The sequence below is a fragment of the Ranitomeya variabilis genome, chromosome 1 (assembly GCF_051348905.1).
Source record: "Ranitomeya variabilis isolate aRanVar5 chromosome 1, aRanVar5.hap1, whole genome shotgun sequence".
Lineage (NCBI taxonomy): Eukaryota > Metazoa > Chordata > Amphibia > Anura > Dendrobatidae > Ranitomeya > Ranitomeya variabilis.
This window is the reverse complement of record NC_135232.1, coordinates 121,318,029-121,344,764: the sequence shown is the minus strand read 5'-3', so window position 1 is coordinate 121,344,764 and position 26,736 is coordinate 121,318,029. Positions and strand designations below refer to the sequence as shown.

At 45.1% G+C, this 26,736-nt stretch overlaps 1 protein-coding gene across 1 annotated transcript; it reads left to right on the top strand.

The window, feature by feature from the left end:
- The first annotated feature begins 23 nt into the window (after positions 1-23).
- On the top strand, positions 24-26,736 carry TMEM167A (transmembrane protein 167A). Its single transcript, XM_077288586.1, has 4 exons — positions 24-160; positions 22,441-22,550; positions 23,279-23,313; positions 26,300-26,736. The coding sequence occupies exons 1-4, from the start codon at positions 158-160 to the stop codon at positions 26,368-26,370; spliced, it is 219 nt and encodes a 72-aa protein (XP_077144701.1). The 5' UTR covers positions 24-157; the 3' UTR covers positions 26,371-26,736.

Genomic DNA, 26,736 nt, shown 5'->3' with positions numbered 1-26,736 from the left:
ACAATCATTTGCAAGTCAATGGCCAGAGGACTACAAGAAAATGGCCGACAGGCAAAACGAAAGCAGACAAAAGAGACGGAGTTAAACGCGGAAGAGCGGAGATGACGTCACGCCAGCGACTCTCCTGGAAGTGTGATGTGGCTGAGAGGGGCTCACCATGGTAAGTTCTGTGCAGCTGTGCCGGGGCTGCTCCGTGTGTGCAGTGTGAGGACCTGCAGTGGGCAGTAATGGCGGACACACAGACTGTGTGCCATAATAACCTGGAGAAATTAGTAAATGTCACCCAGGGTGTGTATACTGTCTGTGCACAGCTGAGGTGCGGTATTATGTGTCATCACAATAAATGCAGGGTCTCTGGGCGCCCCTTATATAAATGGACCCCCGGCTCCATTAGCTTCTGAGGGACTGACGGTCAGATGTCTTCGGTGGGCGACGTTCTGCCGCATCTCATGTTTGATGTACACGGTGCATGCTGGGAGTGCTCCTTCCTACTTTACATGTCCGACTTGTGGGCATGTGTGCGAGAGATGGATGATGGAGGCACGGTGTGACGCTGTGCGAGGGATGATGGAGGCACGGTGTGACGCTGTGCGAGGGATGATGGAGGCACGGTGTGACGCTGTGCGAGGGATGATGGAGGCACGGTGTGACGCTGTGCGAGAGATGGATGATGGAGGCACGGTGTGATGCTGTGCGAGAGATGGATGATGGAGGCACGGTGTGACGCTGTGCGAGAGATGGATGATGGAGGCACGGTGTGACGCTGTGCGAGGGATGATGGAGGCACGGTGTGACGCTGTGCGAGGGATGATGGAGGCACGGTGTGACGCTGTGCGAGGGATGATGGAGGCACGGTGTGACGCTGTGCGAGGGATGATGGAGGCACGGTGTGACGCTGTGCGAGGGATGATGGAGGCACGGTGTGACGCTGTGCGAGGGATGATGGAGGCACGGTGTGATGCTGTGCGAGAGATGGATGATGGAGGCACGGTGTGACGCTGTGCGAGAGATGGATGATGGAGGCACGGTGTGACGCTGTGCGAGAGATGGATGATGGAGGCACGGTGTGACGCTGTGCGAGAGATGGATGATGGAGGCACGGTGTGACGCTGTGCGAGGGATGATGGAGGCACGGTGTGACGCTGTGCGAGGGATGATGGAGGCACGGTGTGACGCTGTGCGAGGGATGATTGAGGCACGGTGTGACGCTGTGCGAGGGATGATGGAGGCACGGTGTGACGCTGTGCGAGAGATGGATGATGGAGGCACGGTGTGACGCTGTGCGAGAGATGGATGATGGAGGCACGGTGTGACGCTGTGCGAGAGATGGATGATGGAGGCACGGTGTGACGCTGTGCGAGAGATGGATGATGGAGGCACGGTGTGATGCTGTGCGAGGGATGATGGAGGCACGGTGTGACGCTGTGCGAGGGATGATGGAGGCATGGCGTGACGCTGTGCGAGGGATGATGGAGGCATGGCGTGACGCTGTGCGAGGGATGATGGAGGCACGGTGTGACGCTGTGCGAGGGATGATGGAGGCACGATGTGACGCTGTGCGAGGGATGATGGAGGCACGGTGTGACGCTGTGCGAGAGATGGATGATGGAGGCACGGTGTGATGCTGTGCGAGAGATGGATGATGGAGGCACGGTGTGACGCTGTGCGAGAGATGGATGATGGAGGCACGGTGTGACGCTGTGCGAGGGATGATGGAGGCATGGCGTGACGCTGTGCGAGGGATGATGGAGGCACGGCGTGACGCTGTGCGAGGGATGATGGAGGCACGGCGTGACGCTGTGCGAGGGATGATGGAGGCACGGCGTGACGCTGTGCGAGGGATGATGGAGGCACGGTGTGACGCTGTGCGAGGGATGATGGAGGCACGGTGTGACGCTGTGCGAGAGATGATGGAGGTACGGCGTGATGCTGTGCGAGGGATGACGGAGGCACGGCGTGACGCTGTGCGAGGGATGATGGAGGAACGGCGTGACGCTGTGCGAGGGATGGATGATGGAGGCATGGCGTGACGCTGTGCGAGGGATGATGGAGGCACGGTGTGACGCTGTGCGAGGGATGATGGAGGCACGGTGTGATGCTGTGCGAGAGATGGATGATGGAGGCACGGTGTGATGCTGTGCGAGAGATGGATGATGGAGGCACGGTGTGACGCTGTGCGAGGGATGATGGAGGCACGGTGTGACGCTGTGCGAGGGATGATGGAGGCATGGCGTGACGCTGTGCGAGGGATGATGGAGGCACGGTGTGACGCTGTGTGAGGGATGATGGAGGCACGGTGTGACGCTGTGCGAGGGATGATGGAGGCACGGTGTGACGCTGTGCGAGGGATGATGGAGGCACGGTGTGACGCTGTGCGAGGGATGATGGAGGCACGGCGTGGTGCTGTGAGAGAGATGGATGATGGAGGCACGGCGTGGTGCTGTGAGAGAGATGGATGATGGAGGCACGGCGTGGTGCTGTCTGTGAGAGATGGATGACGGAGGCATGGTGTGACGCTGTGTGTGAGAGATGGATGACGGAGGCACGGCGTGACGCTGTGTGTGAAAGATGGATGATGGAGGCACGGCGTGGTGCTGTGAGAGAGATGGATGATGGAGGCACGGCGTGGTGCTGTGAGAGAGATGGATGATGGAGGCACGGTGTGACACTGTGTGTGAGAGATGGATGATGGAGGCACGGCGTGACGCTGTGCAGGCATTGCCAACACGCTCGGGTTGTTAAAAAGAAAAATCCGAGTAGTATGACCAACTACAGAGGAGATTATAACTGGAAGAAAAAAGCGTGTCTGCTCGTTGTACAGCACTGGGCAAAACATTGACAGTTGTGGAGAATGTCACAAAGTAAAAAAGAATAAAAATTTGAAGTGTTAACAGTTTACCAATTACCAAGGAGCAAAGTGAGCAAACGAGAAATCTAAATCCGATCAGTGTTCGCTGTGGCCGCCTGGCTCCTTCATCAGGTCTTGTAGGTACACTTGCACGCAGGGTTTGAAGGAACTCGGCAGGGAGGTTGATCCAGACATCAGGGAGAACTGTCCCCAGATCTTCTGTGGATGTAGGTGTTTGGGCATATTATTCTGTGTCTTCATGTGATCCCAGACAAACTCGATGAGGTTGAGATCAGGGCTCTGTGGGGCCACATCATCACTTCCAGGACTCCTTGTACTTCTTCATTGTGGAGTTACCCCCTTTACCCCATCCGTATAACCTGCACCTAGAAGAATTTATGTTTTCCAGGCAAAGGGCGGTCACAGCAAATATGGATTTGATTTGGATTTCAATTTTGTTCATTCACTTTTAATCTTTCTTACTTTACAGTTTTTCCACACCTGCCTAAAACTTCTGTACCGTATGTCAGAAGGACCCTGTGTTGGCATATGATGGGTGCAAGGGAGCCTTTGGGCATAGTTTGCATCTATGGCGATCTGTGTATCAAGCCATGGAACACATCTTGGGGATGTCCAGTGGAACAAGTTGTCAGTATGCAGCTACAGAAACTAAGCCCTTAATGTATATATCCATCATGGAGCAGGTCAGGGTATGTGGAGGGGGATCATACCGAGCGCTGATCGCTGCTGTTAACCATATAGATTCCAGTGCCAATTTCTGACAGCACCATTTAAATGGAGAAGTAGCCGATGTGCACATCCTCTCCCCAAAATGTGAACTCTGGGGGAAGCCAATGGGATACCAGTCAGCTGGGAGTCTCCTGAATCTTGGTACATCTGTGGCGGTCAGACACAGGCTGAGCTCCATAGCTGACCGTGATTTACATTATATGCTGCAATACTTTTTTATTGCTGTTTATAGTGTAAGCTGTCAAATAATCAGAGGTTCAAGTCCTTGACTGGACTAAAAATTAGTGTTAAAAAAATGTACAGTAAACCTTTATAAAGAGATAAAAATAAACATATTTGCTATCCCTGCATTTATAAAAGGCAGGATTGACAAAATATAAATAATTGACCTGTACGGTAAATGCCTTAAAAAGAAAAAAGAATTGCGATGCCAGATTTGCTATTTTCGGTCACCATACCTCCCTACAAAAATGCAATAAACAGTGATCTAACTGTCATATGTATTTCATAATGATATTATTAAAACCCGTAGTTCAAAAAAATGTATGCAAGTTTGGAATCTCCGTAGTCATGCTGACCTGGAGAATTACCATATGTTCTCAGGGAATTTTTACCATCCAATGAATGGTATAAAAACCACACACAAAAACAATGGTCGATTTGGAATTTGTTTCCCATTTTCCAGCACATTGTATGGTAAAATGGATGGTGTCATTTAAAACTACAGCTGGTTCAACAAAACAGAAGCCCTCGTATGTCTATATCAGTTAAAAGATAGAAAACGTATGCCTCATAAAAGAAAGGGAGGGAAAAAAAAGGAAAAATCACCCTTGAGGGGTTAGAAAACACAGCACTACTCGTCCTCCCCAGGTCCAGCATTGTCTCTCCACTGATGCTCTAGTCTGCAGTGGTGATATAATGACTACAACCTCTGTGACCGCTGCAGGCAATCACAGAGCTCAGCAGTAGAGAAGGGCAGACACCTTGGATGTTCGGGTTCAGCCGAACAGTTACAAAAAGTTCGGGTACCAGAACAGTACCTGGATCCCATTCACATGACAGCTCGGCAAACACCGCTTCTGATCGGTGGAGAAATCATCCCCGATGGTCAGAGAGCCACGGTTCCCGTGCTGTCAAAAGACATCGCGAGCGCGCAGCTGTGATCAGAGGTATAAAGTTCACCTCCGGTCACTGGTGTCAGCGGATGGGACTACTGCTCCCATCAGCCAACCCCTGCGGCTAATAACAGTGAGAGCAGGAGTGGCGGATTTGAGGATTCATCAGCCGGCTCCTGCGCTGTAAATCATTTAAAAAAAAAAAAACCCGGCGTGGGTTTGTGCCAACTTTATCTGCAATCCATAGGATAGGGAATGAATTTCCAGGTGCTGAAACACTCGTAGAACTCCATTCTCTGTGATCTCCTGCAGTTCCATAGCAAATGGAAATGGAAGGAGTAGAGGTGTGCATGCTCGACCTCAACGTCATTCACACAGGGACACCCTCAAAAGCCACGTCGTCGCAGAGATGTTTTCTTTGCCTGCATGGATTGGATGGGTTGTTACCGACATCTGGTGAGGATTTCATGTCAATAGAATCTTTAGAAATATATTTACTTAGAAAATTGGTGATGTGTTCCATACTTATTTCAATCACTATGCATATTAAGGTGTGTGCGAGATCTGCAGCTAGTGATGAGGGTTACACCGCTGTCCGTATAATGTTTCTTCTCGCTTTATAACTCTCTTACCTCACACAAAGCCAAGTTCATCAGATGAGTACATTTTCAGTGTTGACTGCAAAGAATACAGTCATTTTCATGTGTTTGACATTCATTGTCCAAGTACAGATCCCAGTGTTCTGAATGGCCATGGGTCTGCTGCCCCGACCTCGGCATCCTCATATCAACCTGTTGGGTCAGGAGACCCGTGGCCAGTGCAGACATCGGGGTTCATATTCCGACCCAGAATGTTGGATTTCTGAAGTGTGCCGAATGCCGAGATGAGAACCAGCAGGCGGTCATTGTAATACTGTCTATTGGCCCCATCAGATGTGGCCACATAGTAATACTCTTCTGGTGTACAGGTTAGGGGGTGCGGAAAGTGGTAGAAACGTTAGTGCTCCTCTTCTTTTATGCCAGCATCACATGATGAGTGTCCCGGACCTTTAATACACTGATGTCTTCACGTCTGATTTTTTTGGGGGGTTTTATCGATCAGAACCCTAGGCAGTGATTTTACTGATGTTAGTGTTGGAAAAGCCACTGCACGAGGGCAAAATGCTCCTAACAAATGGGCAATGACTTAACAGTAGTTTTATTGCTAGCATGCATGTTTAGCTTTTATTAGTTTTTGACATCTCACAAAAGCAGGAAAAAGAGGAAGGATGAGGGGGCAAAAATAGAATTATTTGCCAGATGTCAATATAATTGCTGTCCGCTAACCCTGGGTCAGCGGTTATGTGTTCTTCTTTATTGAGCCTGGCGACGATTGATGAATTTTCTTTTGTTCGTAGATGGTTAGATTTTGTGCAGTAAACAACCTCAAAACATTATTTCCAATGTCAGCATCACATCGTGTGCAATGAAGGCTGGATGTATACGATGGGATTCCCAAAGTAAAAATGTCTGCGGCACTGCTGCGTAGTGGGCCGATGAAGGGCTCTGTATATAGATCATGGCCTTCATAAGCTATGAATGCATATAACAGACTTTGTGTTAACATAGACTTAAAGGGGTTGTCCACTACTGAGACAATCCCTTCCTAAACTAAATGTTCGGCCCCAATAAAATAACAAAGCCTGTATTCGCCTCCCGTGTCAGCGGCATTCGCTCTCCCCTGTGCTGGGATGTTGTGCTGTAACATCAGCGCTGGCGTCACTGTCTCTGCTTCGCACGAACTGAACATGAAGAGGAAGCCAGGGATCAGCTGCAGCCTGGGTTTCCTCTTCATGTTCAGATTGTCTGAAGGCAGAGACAGTGACGGCAGCGCTGATTGGGTGTCGGGCATCACGTGTCACAACACCGCATTTTTTTTTTTTTTTTTTGCGCAGCCATATACTTGAATAGATGAGTCTCAGCCAAGACTCCAAAGAAAGTAGTGCATGCTGAGATTTTACGTATTTCTTTCTCATGGACAGTCAGGCCCAGGGTTTTGTCCAGAAGGGATCTATTCACTTTAGGTCTTGTGCTGAGTATGTTCAAAGCAACGGGTGAAATCCACGTTGATAATCCATAGCATCTACATGCCACTTTATGTTTAGGATTATTTAGCGTGTGCATGAAATTTTATCAAGTTTCTAAAAATGCTGATACCCCATAGACAATGTATTTGCCTCCAGCTGTATATCTGCCCCATATGCACATGTCTTTATGGTACAGCGTTAGAGGTTTAAACTGCATCTGAGAGCTTAAGAGGACCTGTCACCAGGTGATAAGTGGACAGGTTTTTCTTTTATTTCCCTCACATGTTCAGGGCTTTGTTTTTTGTTTTTTTTTTGTTTTTTAAATCCTCTAGATCGTTAAAATGTGGGCCTTTTTATTTAGGGCTAATTGTTAAGCTGTTTAGCAGGGAATGTGGCTTGCAGGGTAATTATACAGAGCAACTTAACGATGCCGACTGGAATCCAGTGATCCACGCCTCATTGGAAAAACTATAAAATATCATCAAATAATAAAATTCTGACATCTCTTGAATCTATAGGGGATTTAAATAAAGAAAAACAGAATATTCAGGGGATCAGTGAAAAAAAATAGGAAGAACTTGGCCACTTTTCACCTGGTGACGAGTCCTCTCCATAAGGGTCCAAGTATCTGTTGACAACTTCCGCAGACCTGGAAAGGAATTCACCTAGAATATCATATCTGTACATCCACATTGACTGTAATCCTGACTATATAATGATATAATGAACCTTCGCTTTAATAAGTAGTCATTAACTTTCTGCAAGAAAAAAAAAGAAACTTGTGCATCATAAAAGATGAAAAAGTGACGATCAGGCCTTCTGAAAAATGTCACAAGCTATTTTGAAGGCTTTCAAACTGTATTGCACTTCATTATCAAGCATTATTTCCTAATGGAGACTTAGTCCTTGAGGTGTAACCTGCCTTAGAGTATGTTCACACAACGCTGTAAAAGTTTGCAGGAATCCAAGGCGACCAGTCTATCTGCCACAGTTGTGTTACAGGTTGGCAGCTGATCTGCCCTCTGAGTGGCTCTGTTGGCATTAAATGCAGAACATCTTTGGCTTTACATGCAGAATCAGTATAGATATGTGGCATGTAATTATTTCTACAGCATTTTTCCAGCTACATAGGTTTGTGAAAATCCCATTCTAATGCATCGGATGTGGATCGTCCTTGTGTATTCCACTTAAACTTCTGTCATTTCTAATCCTTATTTCCATTTGAGCCATTTATGGCCGAGGCGGGCAAATCTCTCTTCGTTTCAACCACGTGTGGTCAAGACTACTTATAGACAGCCAACACCGAGCAAGTAATCTGAAGACGTGTAGAAACATAACTGTAGAAGGTAAAAAGGACAAAACACAGGGATACCATGTCAGCTGTTATACACAATTGAAAAATAAAATAAAGGGTACAAATAGGCAGAAGAAGGCATCTCATATGGGATGTAGGAGATACTACCCGCAGTATACCAAAAACACCCCTCAAGTAAATGAGACACACAACCTTATGTACAGACTAGCTGTTTCCAGCCAGCTAACGCTCGGCACGCTCATTGCTATCTAATTAACGCTGCTGGTGATTAACCTTAATTAACTTGTAGACTGTGAGCCTTCGCGGGCAGGGTCCTCTCTCCTCCTGTACCAGTTATGACTTGTATTGTTTAAGATTATTGTACTTGTTTTTATTATGTATACCCCTCCTCCCATGTAAAGCGCCATGGAATAAATGGCGCTATAACAATAAATAATAATAATTAAATAATGACAACATTCAATAGCGCTTACGCAGGTGGTAAATTAACTTAAAATGAAGTTAATAATAATAATCATTAAAAAATCTGAATAATACTAATAATACATTTTATTCACAGTGTAAAATCAAAAACAAACTGGATTCAGTAAGATGTGCATTTTTTATTTATTTCAGCATCTAACAAATTTCATAATGAAACATAAATGGTGGGGGGCGGGATTATGTATGGTAATGGTGTGGGGGGCAGGATTATGTGTGGTGATGTGGTGGGGGGGCGGGATTGTGTGGTGATGTGGTGGGGGGCGGGATTATGTGTGGTAATGGGGTGGGGGGCGGCATTATGTGGTAATGTGGTGGGGGGCGGGATTGTGTGAGGTAATGTGGTGATGTGTGGATTGTGTGTGGTAATGTGGGGGGGTGGGATTGTGTGTGGTAATGTGGTGGGGGGCGTGATTGTGTGTGGTAATGTGGGGGCGGAATTGTGTTTGGTAATGGGTTGGGGGGCAGGATTGTGTGTGGTGATCTGGTGTGGATTGTGTGTGGTAATGTGGGGGGCGGCATTATGTGTGGTAATGTGGTGGGGCGCGGGATTGTGTGTGGTAATGTGGGGGGGTGGGATTGCGTGTGGTAATGGTGTGGGGGGCGGGATTGTGTGTGGTAATGTGGTGGGGGGCGGGATTATGTGGTAATGTGGTGGGGGGCGGGATTATGTGGTAATGTGGTGGGGGGCAGGATTGTGTGTGGTAATGTGGGGGGCGGGATTGTGTGTGGTAATGGGGTGGGAGGCGGGATTGTGTGGTAATGGGGTGGGGGGTGGGATTATGTGTGGTAATGTGGTGGGGCGCGGGATTGTGTGTGGTAATGTGGGGGGGTGGGATTGCGTGTGGTAATGGTGTGGGGGGCGGGATTGTGTGTGGTAATGTGGTGGGGGGCGGGATTATGTGGTAATGTGGTGGGGGGCGGGATTATGTGGTAATGTGGGGGGCAGGATTGTGTGTGGTAATGTGGGGGGCGGGATTGTGTGTGGTAATGGGGTGGGAGGCGGGATTGTGTGGTAATGGGGTGGGGGGTGGGATTATGTGTGGTAATGTGGTGGGGCGCGGGATTGTGTGTGGTAATGTGGGGGGGTGGGATTGCGTGTGGTAATGGTGTGGGGGGCGGGATTGTGTGTGGTAATGGTGTGGGGGGCGGGATTGTGTGTGGTAATGTGGTGGGGGGCGGGATTATGTGGTAATGTGGTGGGGGGCAGGATTGTGTGGGGGGCGGGATTGTGTGTGGTAATGGGGTGGGGGGGCGGGATTGTGTGGTAATGGGGTGGGGGGCGGGATTGTGTGGTAATGGGGTGGGGGGCGGGATTGTGTGGTAATGGGGTGGGGGGTGGGATTGTGTGTGGTAATGGGGTGCGAGGCGGGATTGTGTGTGGTAATGCGGTGGGGGGCGGGATTATGTGTGGTAATGCGGGGGGGGATTATGTGTGGTAATGTGGGGGGGCGGGATTGTGTGTGGTAATGTGGTGGGGGGGCGGGATTGTGTGTGGTAATGTGGTGGGGGGGCGGTATTGTGTGTGGTAATGTGGGGGGGCGGGATTGTGTGTGGTAATGTGGTAGGGGGGCGGGATTGTGTAGTGATGTGTTGGGGGGCGGGATTATGTTTGGTAATGTGGTGGGGGGGCGGGATTGTGTGTGGTAATATGGTGGGGTGGGATTGTGTGTGGTAATGGTGTGGGGGGCAGGATTATGTGTGGTCATGTGGTGGGGGCGGAACTACTGTGTAGGGGGCGGGATTAGCGAGTAATCACGATGCCTCTTATATACAGTATATAGATAGTTGAAGAAAGGTATATATTATGTTGTAATGTGTCTCTACATAGAAGGAGGAGCATATGGTGAAGGAGAGGGGATGCCTGAAGCAAAAAACAGTACCTTCAACCAGAGGTGGATCACATGTGTACCCTTTGTCAATGGATGTACCAAATATAAATCAGTATATGCATTCAATGTCATAGTGGAATACAAGGTAATAAAAATGAAGCACAAAGAATGTTAGAGTATAATGTATCAAATCAGATATTCAAAACAGTCATATAGAAGATATATGGTAGGATAAAGGAGATACCAGCTGAGTGAGTAGTAGAAAGAAATTACCTGGGTGGTCCCGGATGCAAGTGCAGCACGCTCCCCGACACACGTTTCAGAGCGGGTCCTTTGTCAGGGCACTTTTTTGTTTGTAGTGCCACATTTTACCCTGTTTTGTCCAATAAAAACATTTTCACCTTCTACAGTTATGTTTCTGTACCTCTTCAGGCTGTTTTGGTGTTTCCTCTATTAAATCATTCTCACCATTCTCACATATCCGAATGGTCTGCCATTTACATATCCATTAGCAGAGATGTAATACCATACAACATATCTATTACTAAGTCCTACTTTGACAAGAGAAATATTATCTGCAATACTCGGTGTGTGTCATCTCTTATAAACAGCCAGTGGTAGAATAGCAAAGCCCACTTAACTGTAACAAACTCGTTACCTGTGACTTGTCTATAGTCATGTACTGTATGTCTGAGTCAGCCATAAATGACTGAGATAGGAATAGCCCTCAAAGAATCAGATTCCAGGAATGCCTGTAACGAATGGAAATGGAGGCACAGATGGTGAAGTTCACATTCGTTTTTAATGAAGTTTAAAGTGGAATCTCGGGGCCACTGTCCAGGGGGCTCCGAAGGGGGCATGACTACGTGAGCCCCAGACACCCATGGTAAGACCCCTCGACCAGGGCCAGAATGGGAAGCCTGGGGGACACGGGTGCTACCTCCAGTTAGACCCCGGACTCGTGATAGCTGACCCAGCGGGATAGACGGACAAGCAGGGTTAGCAGAAGACATAGAGCTAACCGGTGGGTACCAGGGTACAGGTAGAAGCTGGCTCCGGCGGTACTGACGTCCAGGGGTACGGGTAACTGAATGGCAGGATGAGACAGAACTGGAGTAGGCAGATCAGAGGTCGTCCAGGTAAGCCAGGTAATGGGTAGCAGATAGTCTGTGGAGACAAACAGTGTAAGCGGAGCACTGGCAGAGAACCGGGGACCCTGCAAAGGTACAGGGACCTGACCCGGTGTATCAATACCCAAGTGAGAATCTATCTCTCTCTCTCAAGATTCAGACGATGCATCCTTCAAAATACTGCACACGTTGCGTCTGTTTTAACACTATTTACTAAACGTACCTCGGGACACTACCGACGGAAGTGTGAAACAAGCCTTAATGACATGGTCAAAATACTCCTTTTGCAGTTGTATGACCTCCATGCAGTCACTGACTCCGCAGGTGAGCTCTAAAACAGTCTTTCCCAAACTCCAGTCCTCATGGCCCCCAATCGATCTTGTTTTCAGGCTTTCCTTAGTATTGCACAGGTGGGAGAACTTGAGACAATTTCTGATGCAATATATTCCATCACCTGTGCAATACTAAGGAAATCCTGAACACTAGTGACGAGCGAATATACTCGTTACTCGAGATTTCCTGAGCACGCTCGGGTGTCCTCCGAGTATTTTTTAGTGCTCGGAGATTTAGTTTTCATCACGGCAGCTGAATGATTTACATCTGTTAGCCAGCATAAGTACATGTGGGGGTTGCCTGGTTGCTAGGGAATCCCCACATGTAATCAAGCTGGCTGAGAGATGTAAATCATTCAGCTGCTGCAAGAAAAACTAAATCTCCGAGCACTAAAAAATATTCGGAGGACCCCCGAGCATGCTCGAGAAATCTCAAGTAACGAGTATATTCGCTCATCACTACAGAACACATGACATGTTGGAGGCCGTGAGGACTAGAGCTTGGGAAACACCGCTCTGAAATATCATTGTAGAATAATATTTGGACACATGAACCAACTCCCTGCACCGCATCAGGGTAATAAAGGGCTGTATGACTAAGAGTTTACCTTTATATATAATAAGTGTTGTCTTTCAGTGGAAGAATCTGTATACCCCCAACAAGGGTGGACAACTCATAGCAGACCCTCCATGATTGGCGTGACTTTTTTTATTTAGTTGCCAGGCAATAAGAACATCATTAAAAACATAACTAAAATGTTGGCACCTGCAGTAATTTGGCCACTTTGCACCTGGGAGTTATCCAGCCTTGGCTTAAAAATATCAGGAATGACAAGTATTTTCGAAGCTTGTGTGTGTCCCGACCCTGGAGACCTATAGGACTATGTCACTATGGCCTCATTCCAAATGGATCTGTTTCCTCTACATTTATTTTTCAGGTGGTCATTGCCGTTCCCTCTTTTTGTTTTGTTATGTCCATAGAGATGAGATACTATGAATAGAAGTACTTACGCTAGCTTTCATTGACTTTGTCTTTGATGACAGATACACAGTGTAACCATGCACATCTGTTGTGCCGCGTCTCATGGGATTTACCGAACAAACGCTTTTTCTTCCTCGTGTCTTTGGTTAACATCATTGTAAAAATGCAAAGGTGTTTCTGCTCAACTTTTTGTTGTATGTAGTTTAGCTCAGATTAACATGACAATTTTTAGGGGGAAAATATTTTTCAGGCCCCTAATTGTGATCCATCACTAATTGTATCTCCACTTTTCCAGTCTACAATTAGGTCAGTTTGTTCTAGTCAATAAAAAAGAAGCATGACTGACGGCCGGCCGCAATGTAGAGCCAGTGTTAGGGCCAGGGACACGGTTACAGCTGCTGCTCTGTATACTCAGCGGTGACTGAACCGATGCCGCCCCCCCCCCCCCATAATTGAATACCGAATGCTGGCTGGGGAATGAAGATCATTTTCTCCCCGCTGTGTGCAGGAGCTGGACAGCATCATGACGAGGTTAACTTGAAGATTAACACCATATCTGCAGGTTATCTGTGTCATTCCTGGTGACAGGTTCCCTTTAAATTAGGCTATCGGGCCATATGCTTTTGCTGCTCTTGCATAACATACTATATTATTCCTTCATGCCCCATTTGTGATTGGGTGTTCATTTTCTTTTGAGATTTATTAATTTAAATGTACTTTGTTCATGGGAAAACCCCTTTAAGTTTTTTTTCCATATTTAAAGGTTCATCGTTATATTTGATAAGGAAAAACTACTTCTTCAATTGTAGACGTTTTTTTTTTTATATAAATATCAAGGTTGGCTTGCAGCTTTATCCAAGTTTTTAATTTTGGCCCATTGTCTATATGAGTTTGACATCCGTGCAATAATCCAATGAAACAAGAATTTTCATAGCTCAGTATAACTAACAAAAGTGTTTTTTCCAAGTTTAACACAACATTTCTACTGTAGTCCTAGAATTATTCAACCCCTTTATGACAAGCAACTTTAGTACTTAATTGAGCACCTTTGGCTGTTATGACCTACTGCAGACATTAACACCAGCATTTCTGAGGAATGTTAGTCCACCCATAATGGCTTACAGCTCACTAAACGTCATAGGTTTTCAAGTGAGTGGTTCAAAAAATTGAGAAGTGATGATTACCTTGCAAAAACAAGGGAAGGATGAAATAAGATGGCAAAGGCATTGAAAGGTTTTATAGATACCATTGAAAATCAAGTTCAAAGTTATAGGAACTCACTGGCTGTGAAACCTGCACGTGGCAGAAAGAGGAAGTTATCTTCTGCCACCAGTTTTCTGGAGAGGCAGATGATCTAGTAGCTGAAAGAATTCTCCAGCAAGTTCTGATGACAGTAGGCACTGAGGCCTCAGTTTGCACAGTCAGACGGCCATATAAATTGGACCGGGATTAGAATGCAGTGCATGAACTGGCTGGCGGCTCACCCGAACGTGACAGCTTCATGTGCTTCTATGCAGTTGTCACGCTCATGTCAGAGCAGCCGCAGGTCAGTCCATTCACTATGTTCTGATCTCGGTCCGATTTATACTGCCATTTCACTGTGCCATAAGGCACACACTAAACCGTGAAGGTCTCCATGCTCAAACTCCAAATGTCCACCTCTACTGACCCAAAAACACAAGGAAAGTCCGGTCATATGTGCTCAAAACAAAATTCAGAAGCCATAGAAGTTTTAAGACTCTTGCTCTGTGGAACATTCAAATAAAAAATGCACTTTTCTGGCCTTTGGATCTGGAGGAGGAAGAATGAAGCATACACTGAAATGAACACCCTACCTACAATAAAGCATGGTGGTGACTCAATGCTTTGCGGTTGCTTTGCATCTTCTGGCCCTAAGAACGTGCAGAGTGTGGAGGGTAGATGGATTCAATAAAAAAATCAGGAAATCCTAAGCGAAAACGTGACTATGCGTGACATGCCTCAAAGTCTATCAAGGCTTAGTTTGAGAAGTCCTGGAAGATTCTGAAGTGGCCATCACAGTCACCTCACTGGAACCCCATAGAAAATCTTTCATGGGATTTGAAGAAGATGCTCGCGGCCAATAATCCTAAAAACATTAGTGGAGACCATTGAAGAATAGGCTATGATTTGTCATTAACGCTGCCAGAAAACTGGTGTCTGGCTATGCATCACACACACTGCAGGTCATAACAGCCAAACGTGCTCTACCAGGTACTGAAGATGAAACTAAAACCTAAAGAGATGAACTGAAATATAAGTTGGTGTGCATGCGTGTCTAGGCGCATGATCACACTAGTCACTGAGCAGACAAAACCTTAGAAAACAACAAAATAAGTAAATACCCTGCAGTAAATATACAACATCGGTGCATGAAAATAATTGCAGGGTGCTTTAGTTAACATAATTTTGACATAAAAGCCATCCTACCATGTCACCACTGTAATGTATTTGCTTATTTAGTTTTTTATCTTACGTTTGGATCAGCTCTGCCAAATAGATGGAGCTGGGACGGACCGGAGGTGTCGCTATGTCACCAAGTCAAATTCACCAAATCTGCCTGCATTTTCTACACCAGTCTCTGATTCTAGTAACATTTCTGGCACAGCACACAGAGGAACACTCCACTTACTAGAGGCACTCATTAGTGATGAGCAAGTATACTCATTGTTCGAGATTTCCCGAGCACGCTCGGGGGATCGCCGAGTATTTGTAAGTGCTCGAAGATTTAGTTTTTGTTCACGCAGCTATATGATTTACAGCTAATGGCCAGCATAAGTACATGTGGGGGTCGCCTGGTTGCTAGGGAATCCCCACATGTAATCAAGCTGGCTAACAGATGTAAATCATTCAGCTGCGGCAATAAAAACGAAATCTCTGAATACTAAAAAATACTCGGACACCCGAGCGTGCTCGGGAAATCTCGAGTAACGAATATACTCGCTCATCACTAGCGCTGAACTCATTATGTCTAGCTTGTAACTTTATTGTGCAAACTTACAGAGGGAAGGAAGATGGACACAAGCAAGTGCAATGAAAAACATCGGGACAGATATTCCATGACGCTACTACAAACAATATTTGTTATAAAACTATATTAAAATAGTAAAAACTTTGTAGTTAGGTAGGTTTTCTACATGTATATAAAATTTATCCCCAGTTTTAAAGATGCTTTGAACCATTAAAAAGCCGTCTCCTCTGCAAACACCTACGACTGTTGTCTCCTGCTGACCTTCCCATGATAAGAGTGGAGATACTTCCTGGACAGAGGCTTTCAGATTTTAAGTGGTAGAAGATTTTGTGAGATGAGCAAAACAGTTAGAGTGAGAGTGACAGTCGGCTAGGAGACTCTCGAAAGCTTTCTTAAGAAAGATAATGTGTGTACCGATATATGGGAAATTGATAAATTTAGCATTAGGCCATGTGCACACGTTCAGGATTTTTAGCGTTTTTTTCGCGTTTTTTTCGCTATAAAAACGTGATAAAAACGCGAAAAAAACGCTTACATATGCCTCCTATTATTTACAGTGTATTCCGCATTTTTTGTGCAAATGTTGCGATTTTTTCCGCGAAAAAATCGCATTGCGGGAAAAAAAAGCAACATGTTCATTAAAAATGCGGAATTGCGGGGATTCCGCACACCTAGGAGTCCATTGATCTGCTTACTTCCCGCACGGGGCTGTGCACACCATGCGGGAAGTAAGCAGATTATATGCGGTTGGTACCCAGGGTGGAGGAGAGGAGACTCTCCTCCACGGACTGGGCACCATATAATTGGTCAAAAAAAAAGAATTAAAATAAAAAATAGTCATATACTCACCTTCGATGTCTTCCCGCCTCACTGCTGCATGCTGCCGCTTCGGTTTCTGTAGCTGGTGTGCGGTGAAGGACCTGCCGATGACGTCACTGTCTTGTGATTGGTCGTGAGCGGTCATGTGACCGCTCACGTGACCGCTCACATGACCGCGACGTCATGGAAGGTCCTGCGCGCACAGCAGCTATAGGAAGAGGAACGGACGCCGCTGAGGAGATGTCTGGGTGAGTATAAGCAGTTTTTTATTTTTTTTATTATTTTTAAACATTCTATCTTTTACTATAGATGCTGCATAAGCTGCATCTATAGTAAAAAGTTGGTCACACTTGTCAAACAGTATGTTTGACAAGTGTGACCAACCTGTCAGTCAGTTTTCCAAGCGATGCTACAGATCGCTTGGAAAACTTTAGCATTCTGCAAGCTAATTACGCTTGCAGAATGCTAAAAAAAACGGAAAAAAAACACACAAAAAAAATGCGGATTTCTTGCAGAAAATTTCCGGTTTTTTTCAGGAAATTTCTGCAAGAAATCCTGAACGTGTGCACATGGCCTAAGAGAAGGTACCGTATTTTCCGGCGTATAAGACGACTGGGCGTATAAGACGACCCCCCAACTTTACCAGTTAAAATATAAAATCTTCTTAAAAGTCGGGGGTCTTCTTATACACCCTATGTCGTCTTATAGGGCCGGTGAATATGTGCCTTTTGGGGGGGGGGGGGGGGAGTGATCCTGATGACGAGGGGGCGTCTCACAGGAAAGTGAGTATCCCTCATTACCTTATCGTAGCGGTGCAGCGTGGGGGTCTCAGTGCTGGGAGTGGCGGCGGCGGCTGCTGTGCTCTGGTGCGGCGGCTGCTGTGCTCTGGTGCGGCGGCTGCTGTGCTCTGGTGCGGCGGCTGCTGTGCTCTGGTGCGGCGGCTCCTCTTCTGTGTGGGGCCTCTGTGCTGTGCGGTGGCGGTGGCGGCGGCATATCTTTATCCAGTTGGGGCTCCTCCGGCATCTCTTTAGCCCTGGAGGCCCCGCCGCAACTCCATGAGTGCAATGCAGCGGCCATTTTCCCGGAGGCAGCTCAATAGGTGCGATGCGGTGGCCTCCGGGAAAATGGCCGCTGCTCAGATTCAGATCTCGTCCCGAAATCTCGGGACACGAGATCTGAATCTGAGCAGCGGCCATTTTCCCGGAGGCCACCACATTGCACCGATGGAGTTGCGGCGGGGCCTCCAGGGCTAAGGAGATGCCGGAGGAGCCCCAACTGGATAAAGATACGCCGCTGCCGCCGCCACCTCACAGCACAGAGGCCCCACACAGAAGAGGAGCCGCCGCACCAGAACACAGCAGCTGCCGCCGCTCCCAGCACTGACACCCCCACGCTGCACCGCTAGGATAAGGTAATGGGGATTACTCACTTTCCTGTGAGACGCCCCCTCGTCATCAGGATCACTCCCCCTCCCCACCCACCATATACACCGGCGTACAAGTCGATTCCCGGCGTATAAGACGACCCCCGACTTTTAAGAAGATTTTCGGGGGTTAAAAAGTCGTCTTATACGCCGGAAAATACGGTAATTGCTTATTTTAATTATCATCAAACCAACATGGGTGCAGTTGTGTTAAGGATCCATAACCTGGAGCGTATTCTATTGACCCATACTTGTTTATATTTGATACTATGCCATATTTTTGGGGTTGGTCTGTTCTAGAAGCATAAGAGTTGTCTGCACTGCTCACTTCGACATCAGCAAATGTCACTGATGTCCGTTCTGCTTGTGCACAGCGAGCACATTTCGGCACACACGCATAGATGTTCTGTCGTCAGCGATCCTCATCTTACGATGCAGCACAGCGTCCTTCCATTATGGAAATTACACCCGTAATGGAGTTCATCCACTTTGGACTCACCTGTGCTTCATCAAAGTTTATAAAATTGAAACGCGAAAATAAATAAAAATTATTAAAATGCTGCTTTTTCCCCTAGTTTTACATTTTACAAAGGGTTGCAGTAAAAAAATGGACCAAGTTGGCTAATTCTTCCTGAAAACAGAAATAACCCACATGTGGTCACACTGTACCTTTGTGCCCCCAGCTTGTCACACTGCAATAGATTATACCAGAAGTGCCAAAACAGCAGAAACTGATTCTTACAATGGGGATGAGTGAAAATTAAATATTGGTTACAATAATGAGTAGATTGAAATTAAAATGTTTTAATCTTTACAACAGCTAATAAGAAAAAAAGGACCCTATAATTTGTTACGCTGTGTCTCCCAAGTACGGCCATATCCTAAATGTGCCTGTTTGGGCACACGGCAGGGTTCAGAAGAGAAGGAGCACTTTTGGGCTTCAGATTTTAGTAGAGTACTTTGTGAATGTCATTTCTAAAGGACCTAAGCATTTTTATGTACTATTGCTAAATAAATTTTAATATTCATTTTTGTACTTCATTTTTTTTTACCTTGGAAAATATTCTATTTTTGGTAAATAGGGGTTTGCGATTTATACGTCTGTCTGACTGCACCCCAAGGATAGGTGCTCAGCAGCGTATGACTGGAGAACCCCTTGAAGGGATTTTGAAGTTTTTCATATTTTAAATAGAAAACGGTGTCGGTACAGATAAAGTCCTAGGACATTCCAGGACACAAATCCACGCACAATTTGTATCTTTTCACTGCATGTCTACTGTAGATTTTGGCACAAAGGCAAAACTACGCAAGTTATAAGCTGTAGATTTTGTTGCAGAATTCACCATGGGTAAAATGTGCATTGAGTCACATATCGTGAAATTAAAAACTTGCATCTCATGTCCGTTTCCATTCTGAAAATATTTGTATTTTTAGAATTTCTAGAATATCATCAACATAGCTGGTGCTTTATCTTACTTATTTTCTATGTGGATTTGTGCAAAAAAAAAAAAAAATCCAATACAATAATACTTGAATGAAACATGCAGAGGTGTAAGTATTGATGACCTCCATAGCATGCACATTCCTATGCTTCTTTGTGTTGAAAGATACATTAGGACATGAAGATAGGAGCCAGAAGTCTATTTCCCCTTCATCAGATAAGACACAAGGTTAGGCCCAGGAGAGATGGTTCTGATAGCCAGGCTCTGGTATCCATTGCCTTGACAGCTTTCCAACTGGTGGCTGAGGCAATGCTAATGTTTTGTCTTTAGAGCATATCAAATGGTTAAATTCAATTTCTAGTTTCCAGTGCAGTATATGTGAGGTCAAACAAAGTCAAAATGAAAGCGATCCTCGTCCCCTTGAGTCTTTCACTCTAACCAGGAATTGCAAGGTATTCTTCGTGAAGCACAATGGCATACAGCCTGCCGGGGGATGAACGTGCCCCATCTTGTATTTCTATATCTTTGACCTCACGGGTGCTTCACAGGAGGACACCCAGTAAATTATTTGTGCTATGCCAGTTAGTTGGCATTTGGTCGCCTTTTTACACTAATTTCATTGTAATTCATACAACCTCATAGTAATCTCTACAGCCTGGATTCTAGCAGGCCTACAATATCCTTCAGAGGTCGATGCAGCAATGAAATCCAGATGTTCAAAGTAGGACGTTCCTCTGGCCAGTATTTCTAAATGAAACTTCTAATTAAGGGCAGCATTGGTTTGTGTGGGGATTAAATGGTTACTGTCCATAGTTCACTGGAATATATATATATATATATATTTATAATGTGTTAATGGTGTATACTGTATTGTGTTTAGGTTTGTTGTAGGGTGAATATGATGGTGTAAGGGGGTGGCTGTAAGGTAAGGCAGTAGGGTCTTGTTCTGTTTGCGGGGTCCTATATTATTCGATTTAGTGTAATGTGTTTATATTGTATATAATATTGTATATAGGACAGTGTGAATGTAGTTGGGGGTTGTATATAGTAATGTGAATGAAGCTGGGCCGGGGGTCTTTCTTACATGATTTTATACTATTTATTATTTTACGGGGGTATTCATGTACTTATGGGTATTTTTGTTTTTTGCCTTTTAGTTTGTTTTTTTCTTTATTTTATTTGAATTTTTCTTTCCTGTCCCTGATTTGTAGGTCATGAACTTTCTCCATTTTGTTTCCATTTCTGGTTTTTTCTTTGTGATTTGTGTCGTTTTTTTGTCGTCTGATTTGAGTTTTGTTCTTTTGTTTTGTTCTGTTGTGTTTTATTTTGTAATGTATCGCAGTTGTCACGTGAAGTATTTTTATTTAATAAAAAAGACCTACAAAACTTTGTAATATATCTTATCAGAGAAATCTGCTTTTTTCGTCGTTTTCATTTTGCCTTTTGAACTCCTTATTCACTATAGAAAAAAACCCAGCTTAAAGGGCACCTGTCACCCCGTTTTTTCCGTATGAGATAAAAATACTGTTAAATAGGGCCTGAGCTGTGCATTACAATAGTGTATTTTATGGGCCCCGATTCCCCACCTATGCTGCCGAAATGCGTTACCAAAGTAGCCGTTTTCGCCTGTCAATCAGGCTGGTCTGGTCAGATGGGCGTGGTGTCTTCCCCCAGATCTTGCTTAGTTCGCATCTCTGCTTCAGGAAAATGGCCGCCGCGATCTCCATCTGCGCACGCGCGGCATCCCGCGGCCATTTTCCTGAAGCCCCGGGCAGCAGAGCGCTCGATCTGTGCACGCGCGGCCACAGGAAGATGGCCGCCCCCACCGATCACCAGGGGAATAGCGCAGATCGCACTCTTTTCCCTCCCCTGTGCAGTGGATTCTGGACTTGGGCATGCGCAAACCACTACGCCACCAACGGAAAACTAAGCAAGATCTGGGGGAAGACACCACGCCCATCTGACCAGACCAGCCTGATTGACAGGCGAAAACGGCTACTTTGGTAACGTATTTCGGCAGCATAGGTGGGGAATTGGGGTCCACAAAATACACTATTGTAATGCACAGCTCAGGCCCTATTTAACAGTATTTTTATCTCATACGGAAAAAACGGGGTGACAGGTTCCCTTTAAATATGTCTTGGTCAGTGACCTACTGCTAGCTCACACAGGTATCAGGTTACAGCTGCTGTTAAACTCTATGGAGAGGCAAGGAGGAGCTCTCGGGACAGTGAGAGACCAGGCAGATAGTGATGCAGCTCTCACACAGTGTTATTTTACTCTAGTGTCGGATTCACAGCCACAAAGATCAGTACTGGTGTATAATCTCTGTCCTGCTGCGGCTTCTGTTTGTGTTCTACAGAGAGAGAAAATCAGGAATCCATCACTCTGTGTCATTTATGGGAGACATCATAGCACCTAGACTCTACCCACTAGTTCAGAGAGAACTGAAGATTGGAAAGAGAGGGTGGCAGAGAGGAAGACAACGGGATACAAGGCATTTAATGGCTAAAAATCATTTTATTCCTCATATACACATAACAGCTTATTTTGAAAAATTATTTGAAACAATAGGCACTTGTGAAGGTTCTCGTCACACTTGGTTTAGCTATTTTAGAATTCCATAACCTACCAATGTTTTGCACCAAATAGAGGTTTAACTCCTTAATGCCCTATGACATACATTTTCATCACAGGTCGCTAAGGAAAGTATGAAGCTGGCTCAGGATCAGAGCTTGCCTCATACCAGGATGCCGGCTGTGTTGAAAAGTCGGCATCTGTCTGTAACAGCTTGCTCCAATCGCCGCAGTTTAACTATTTAAGTGCCACTTTCAATGTCTGACAACTGTATATCAATGGCCCACCCTGTAGATTTAGTAATTTATAAGTTATTCTAATATTTTATGTTTATCCCTCAGTCTGCCATTTTTAACTTCCAAAGCCTGTTGACGGTGATCCTTCTGCTAATATGCACATGTGCGTACCTCCGAGCCATGGTTCCCAATCTCCTTGATAAAAACAAAACTGGGTACGTAACCTTTCTCTATGTAGTGAATTTTACTAACCGCTCTTTATGTGGAGGCCGACTCTGATTACACTTCACAGCCTCCTGCATGTATATTGTATCTCGGGAGCTTTGTTTGTTTTTGTTTCTTTACATATATAGATAATCATGCATACATTTCTTACTAACTTCCATTTTTACACCTTGAACCGATGCTTGTAGCTAGAAAGCATTTTTCATTATTTTACATTTCAAGCTATTGTGTGCTACTGCTCAATAAATAAGTGAACACAGTTAAATGTCTTTCTTGGGAAAACCACATATCACCTATCCACAGGGGATGACCGGTATGCCCACCTCTGAGACCTCTATTGATCACTAGAACTGGGGTCTGATCTCTTCCCTGGTGGTCGGGATTGAGGGAATCAGAATGGTCGCACATAAGTGCTACCATTTCAGTCAGTTTCCACGCGACTATCCAAGATAGCCGAGTAGTATGGTCAGTCCAAGGACATACACGGTGCAGCAGCAGTCATACATGACTACACCATACCACTCATTCCCGACCTCACTGGGCAAAACCGGGGAAGCAGAACCTCTCTTCTTTTCATCCGTTTCATCAGACACGTACTACATATCTTGCTAGATGATAAATGTATTTTGTGAAATAAGAAAACCTTTTTAGGGTATAAAATAAATAGCTTAGTAACACATTTTGATAGAAACTTTAGATGTTTTTCCTTTTATTGCAGAGTACTTGGCATTTTTTGGAAGTGTGCAAGAATTGGTAAGTCGTCTTGTTCTCTCTTCACCTCCATAATGCCTACAATGAATTTAACCATTGTATTGAAAGTTGAAAAAAATGACTGATTACTTTCAGCCAACAATTCATTTTCAAAAATGTCATGCTTGGCTCATCATGCCCGACTGGTGGTATATCAGAGAGAAGGGGAGAAGCCACTGGCAGTGGCTTATCTCGTATGGAAAGATCAAGAGGCTTCAGGTGTATCTCACTCACATTTGATTATCGGCCAAAATTGGCAGGTTTGGTTAAGCATTTTTAAACTGCGTGGTCCTCTTTACTGCAGGTAGATCAAAGCACCATTTTGATAACACTTTCATCTTTTTTTTTAGGATATTGGAATGATCTAAAGCTGTCCATAAGTGTTAAGATTTTAAGCAGATAAAAGTCCTTTTCATGAATATAAAACAAAAAGTTATTAGATAATGACATGACCTATGAGAATCAAAGCAATCTGAGGTTTTAGGCTACGTTCTCACAATGAGCTTTTGGTGCCTTTTTGATTCTGCGTACTTTTGCTGCGTCAATAACGCAGCGTCTTACAGTTCTAGCAAAGTGGATGGGATTTATAGAAATCTCATGCCCCCGTGTTTTATTTTACTCAGCGTAATCTAACCTGTGGGTTTCAAATCTGCAACAAGTCAATTTCTTTTGCGAGTATGCAGAGTTTTGTGATTTTTTTTTTTCCCTCATAGACTTGCATTAGATCTGGAAAATCTACAGGTAAAAAATGCACATACGGTTTTAGTGAGTTTCCGCAGCGGAAATGCATGTAATCTGCACCCAAGTATGTCATTAAAGTTTTGTCAAAGCCAAATGCCAGGAAGTATCAAAAACAAAGAAGCTTTATGTAAAGCATGACACCCAAGAAGAGCTAAAAAACACAATTAAAACCCAAGTAACCTAATTTACATAATAGGTGCGGAAATGGTGCAGGATCAAAAGCTCATGGTGAGAACGTAGCCTTAAAGTGGTTTTCCTTCCTGTGAATTTAAACGAAATGTTCGACCCCGATACTGTAGGGTTTATTATTTTATCGGGGCCAAACATTTAGTTTAAAGGGCACCTGTCACCCCGTTTTTTCCGTATGAGATAAAAATACTGTTAAATAGGGCCTGAGCTGTGCATTACAAGAGTGTATTTTGTGGACCCCGATTCCCCACCTATGCTGCCAAAATACGTTACCAAAGTAGCCGTTTTCGCCTGTCAATCAGGCTGGTCTGGTCAGATGAGCGTGGTGTCTTCCCCCAGATCTTGCTTAGTTTTCCGTTGGTGGCGTAGTGGTTTGCGCATGCCCAAGGTCCCGAATCCACTGCACAGGGGAGTGAAAACAGCGCGATGTGTTCTATTTCCCTTGTGATCGGTGGGGGCGGCCATCTTCCTTTGGCCGCGCGTGCGCAGATGGAGCGCTCTGCTGCCCGCTGCTTCAGGAAAATGGCCGCGGGATGCCGCGCGTGCGCAGATGGAGATCGCGGCGGCCATTTTCCTGAAGCCGAGATGCGAATTCTGCTTCAGGAAAATGGCCGCCGCGATCTCCATCTGCGCACGCGCGGCATCCCGCGGCCATTTTCCTGAAGCCGTGGGCAGCAGAGCGCTCCATCTGCGCACGCGCGGCCAAAGGAAGATGGCCGCCCCCACCGATCAACAGGGAAATAACGCACATCGCGCTCTTTTCACTCCCCTGTGCAGTGAATTCGGGACCTTGGGCATGCGCAAACCACTACGCCACCAACGGAAAACTAAGCAAGATCTGGGGGAAGACACCACGCCCATCCGACCTGACCAGCCTGATTGACAGGCGAAAACGGCTACTTTGGTAACGTATTTTGTCAGCATAGGTGGGGATCGGGGTCCACAAAATACACTGTTGTAATGCACAGCTCAGGCCCTATTTAACAGTATTTTTATCTCATACGGAAAAAACGGGGTGACAGGTGCCCTTTAAGATGGAGATTGTCCTAGTAGTGGACAACCCCTTTACGGTATTTGTACAAAATTTGCCATGAACGATAGATCCACAAATATGACTGGAGATCTGGCAGCAGTACATAGTTGACGGCGAGTTTAAACAACTTTTATTTGATGGGTATGATAAAGGGGTGATAAAAGATTAGTAAAAATGGCTGTTTTCTCCTAGAAACAGAACCACACCTGTTAGTTAACAGAGTTGAGTCTGGTATTACCACTCGGCTCAATTGACATAAATGGGGCTGCAATACCACACCCAGCCTGTGGTCAGATTTGGCGCTGTTTTAGAGGAAAACGGACACGTTTTTCTAATCTTATTCATCCCCCTTATGTCTTTGAACTTATGTCACCACCCACACCCCTTTTTCACTGTGGAATTCTGACGTAAAAGCTTTGATGAATTGAGGCCAATGTGTACATTTTTGGTGCTATACAAGACATGTTTGTGTCCTATTGTTTTAGGAAATAGCTTTTTTTCGGAAATGTCTGCTTTTGTATATAATATCATATATAGCCTCAAAACAAGAAGCAGAGGGTCACACACACCTTGGCCCCATCTTGACAGTCATGATCTATGAACTTGAATTGATTTTTTTTTTCTTACATCTTCACATTCATCTTAAGAACATTCTGCTGCCCACAATCCTGAATAAATGTGCTCACGTACAGACCAGGTTCATGCGATACCCGCAGCTGTCTAAATTCATCACAGATTTAGTTTTTCACTAGACATTATAGCAGTGTACCATAATGTTTATCGTAGTGATTGACACACCATCTTGTGCACCAGAACCATTCTTGTCTGCAATCTATTTCATGGTGACTTCAGATGCCAAAAATGTGTTAATCTTAGATTGCCTCCATCCGTTTTTGCACATCTTGAAATTTTTATCACTGATACAAAATGCCATAGAAAGTATGAATATCATGATATTTAACAATTTAGAGAAAGTCATGAAACAATAATATTGTTTAAAAGTATTTATTTTAATTCATGTTGTAGGTGAAAGGAAAAGTCCTTACGTGGCCGTGTGCTGTGTGGTGATGGCTTTCAGTATACTCTTCATGCAATAATCTGCCAAGGATTCCAGCGGGCTCCATTTATATTACTTGTTGAATAAATATCTTTGTCATCGTTAATGTGTTCATAAATAATTTCTTTGCTAAGTTAAGTACCGTACCTGACAGATTAGGCTTCATGTAATGGGTCCAAGACAGTCAAGGGATCCTGAGAATGTAGAGAATGTATGAGACCAGAAGACAAGACGGGCAGTGCCATGTTTTTGTTTTTGAAAATGTCATTTTATTCTAAAAGTGATATTTATTGGGAGGGAAATCAACTTTTTTTTTAAAGTTCTAATTAATCATCTCTAAATGTATTGTTTCACGACCATGTTTTGAATTGATAAATAAAATTGACTACGTGTTTTTCAGAAACTA

Excerpts from the sequence above, each read along its gene's own strand:
- TMEM167A (XM_077288586.1), top strand. Across the intron at positions 22,551-23,278 it reads CTTGATAAAAACAAAACTGG|AGTACTTGGCATTTTTTGGA; the intron begins GTACGTAACCTT and ends CTTTTATTGCAG. Across the intron at positions 23,314-26,299 it reads TTGGAAGTGTGCAAGAATTG|GTGAAAGGAAAAGTCCTTAC; the intron begins GTAAGTCGTCTT and ends TTCATGTTGTAG.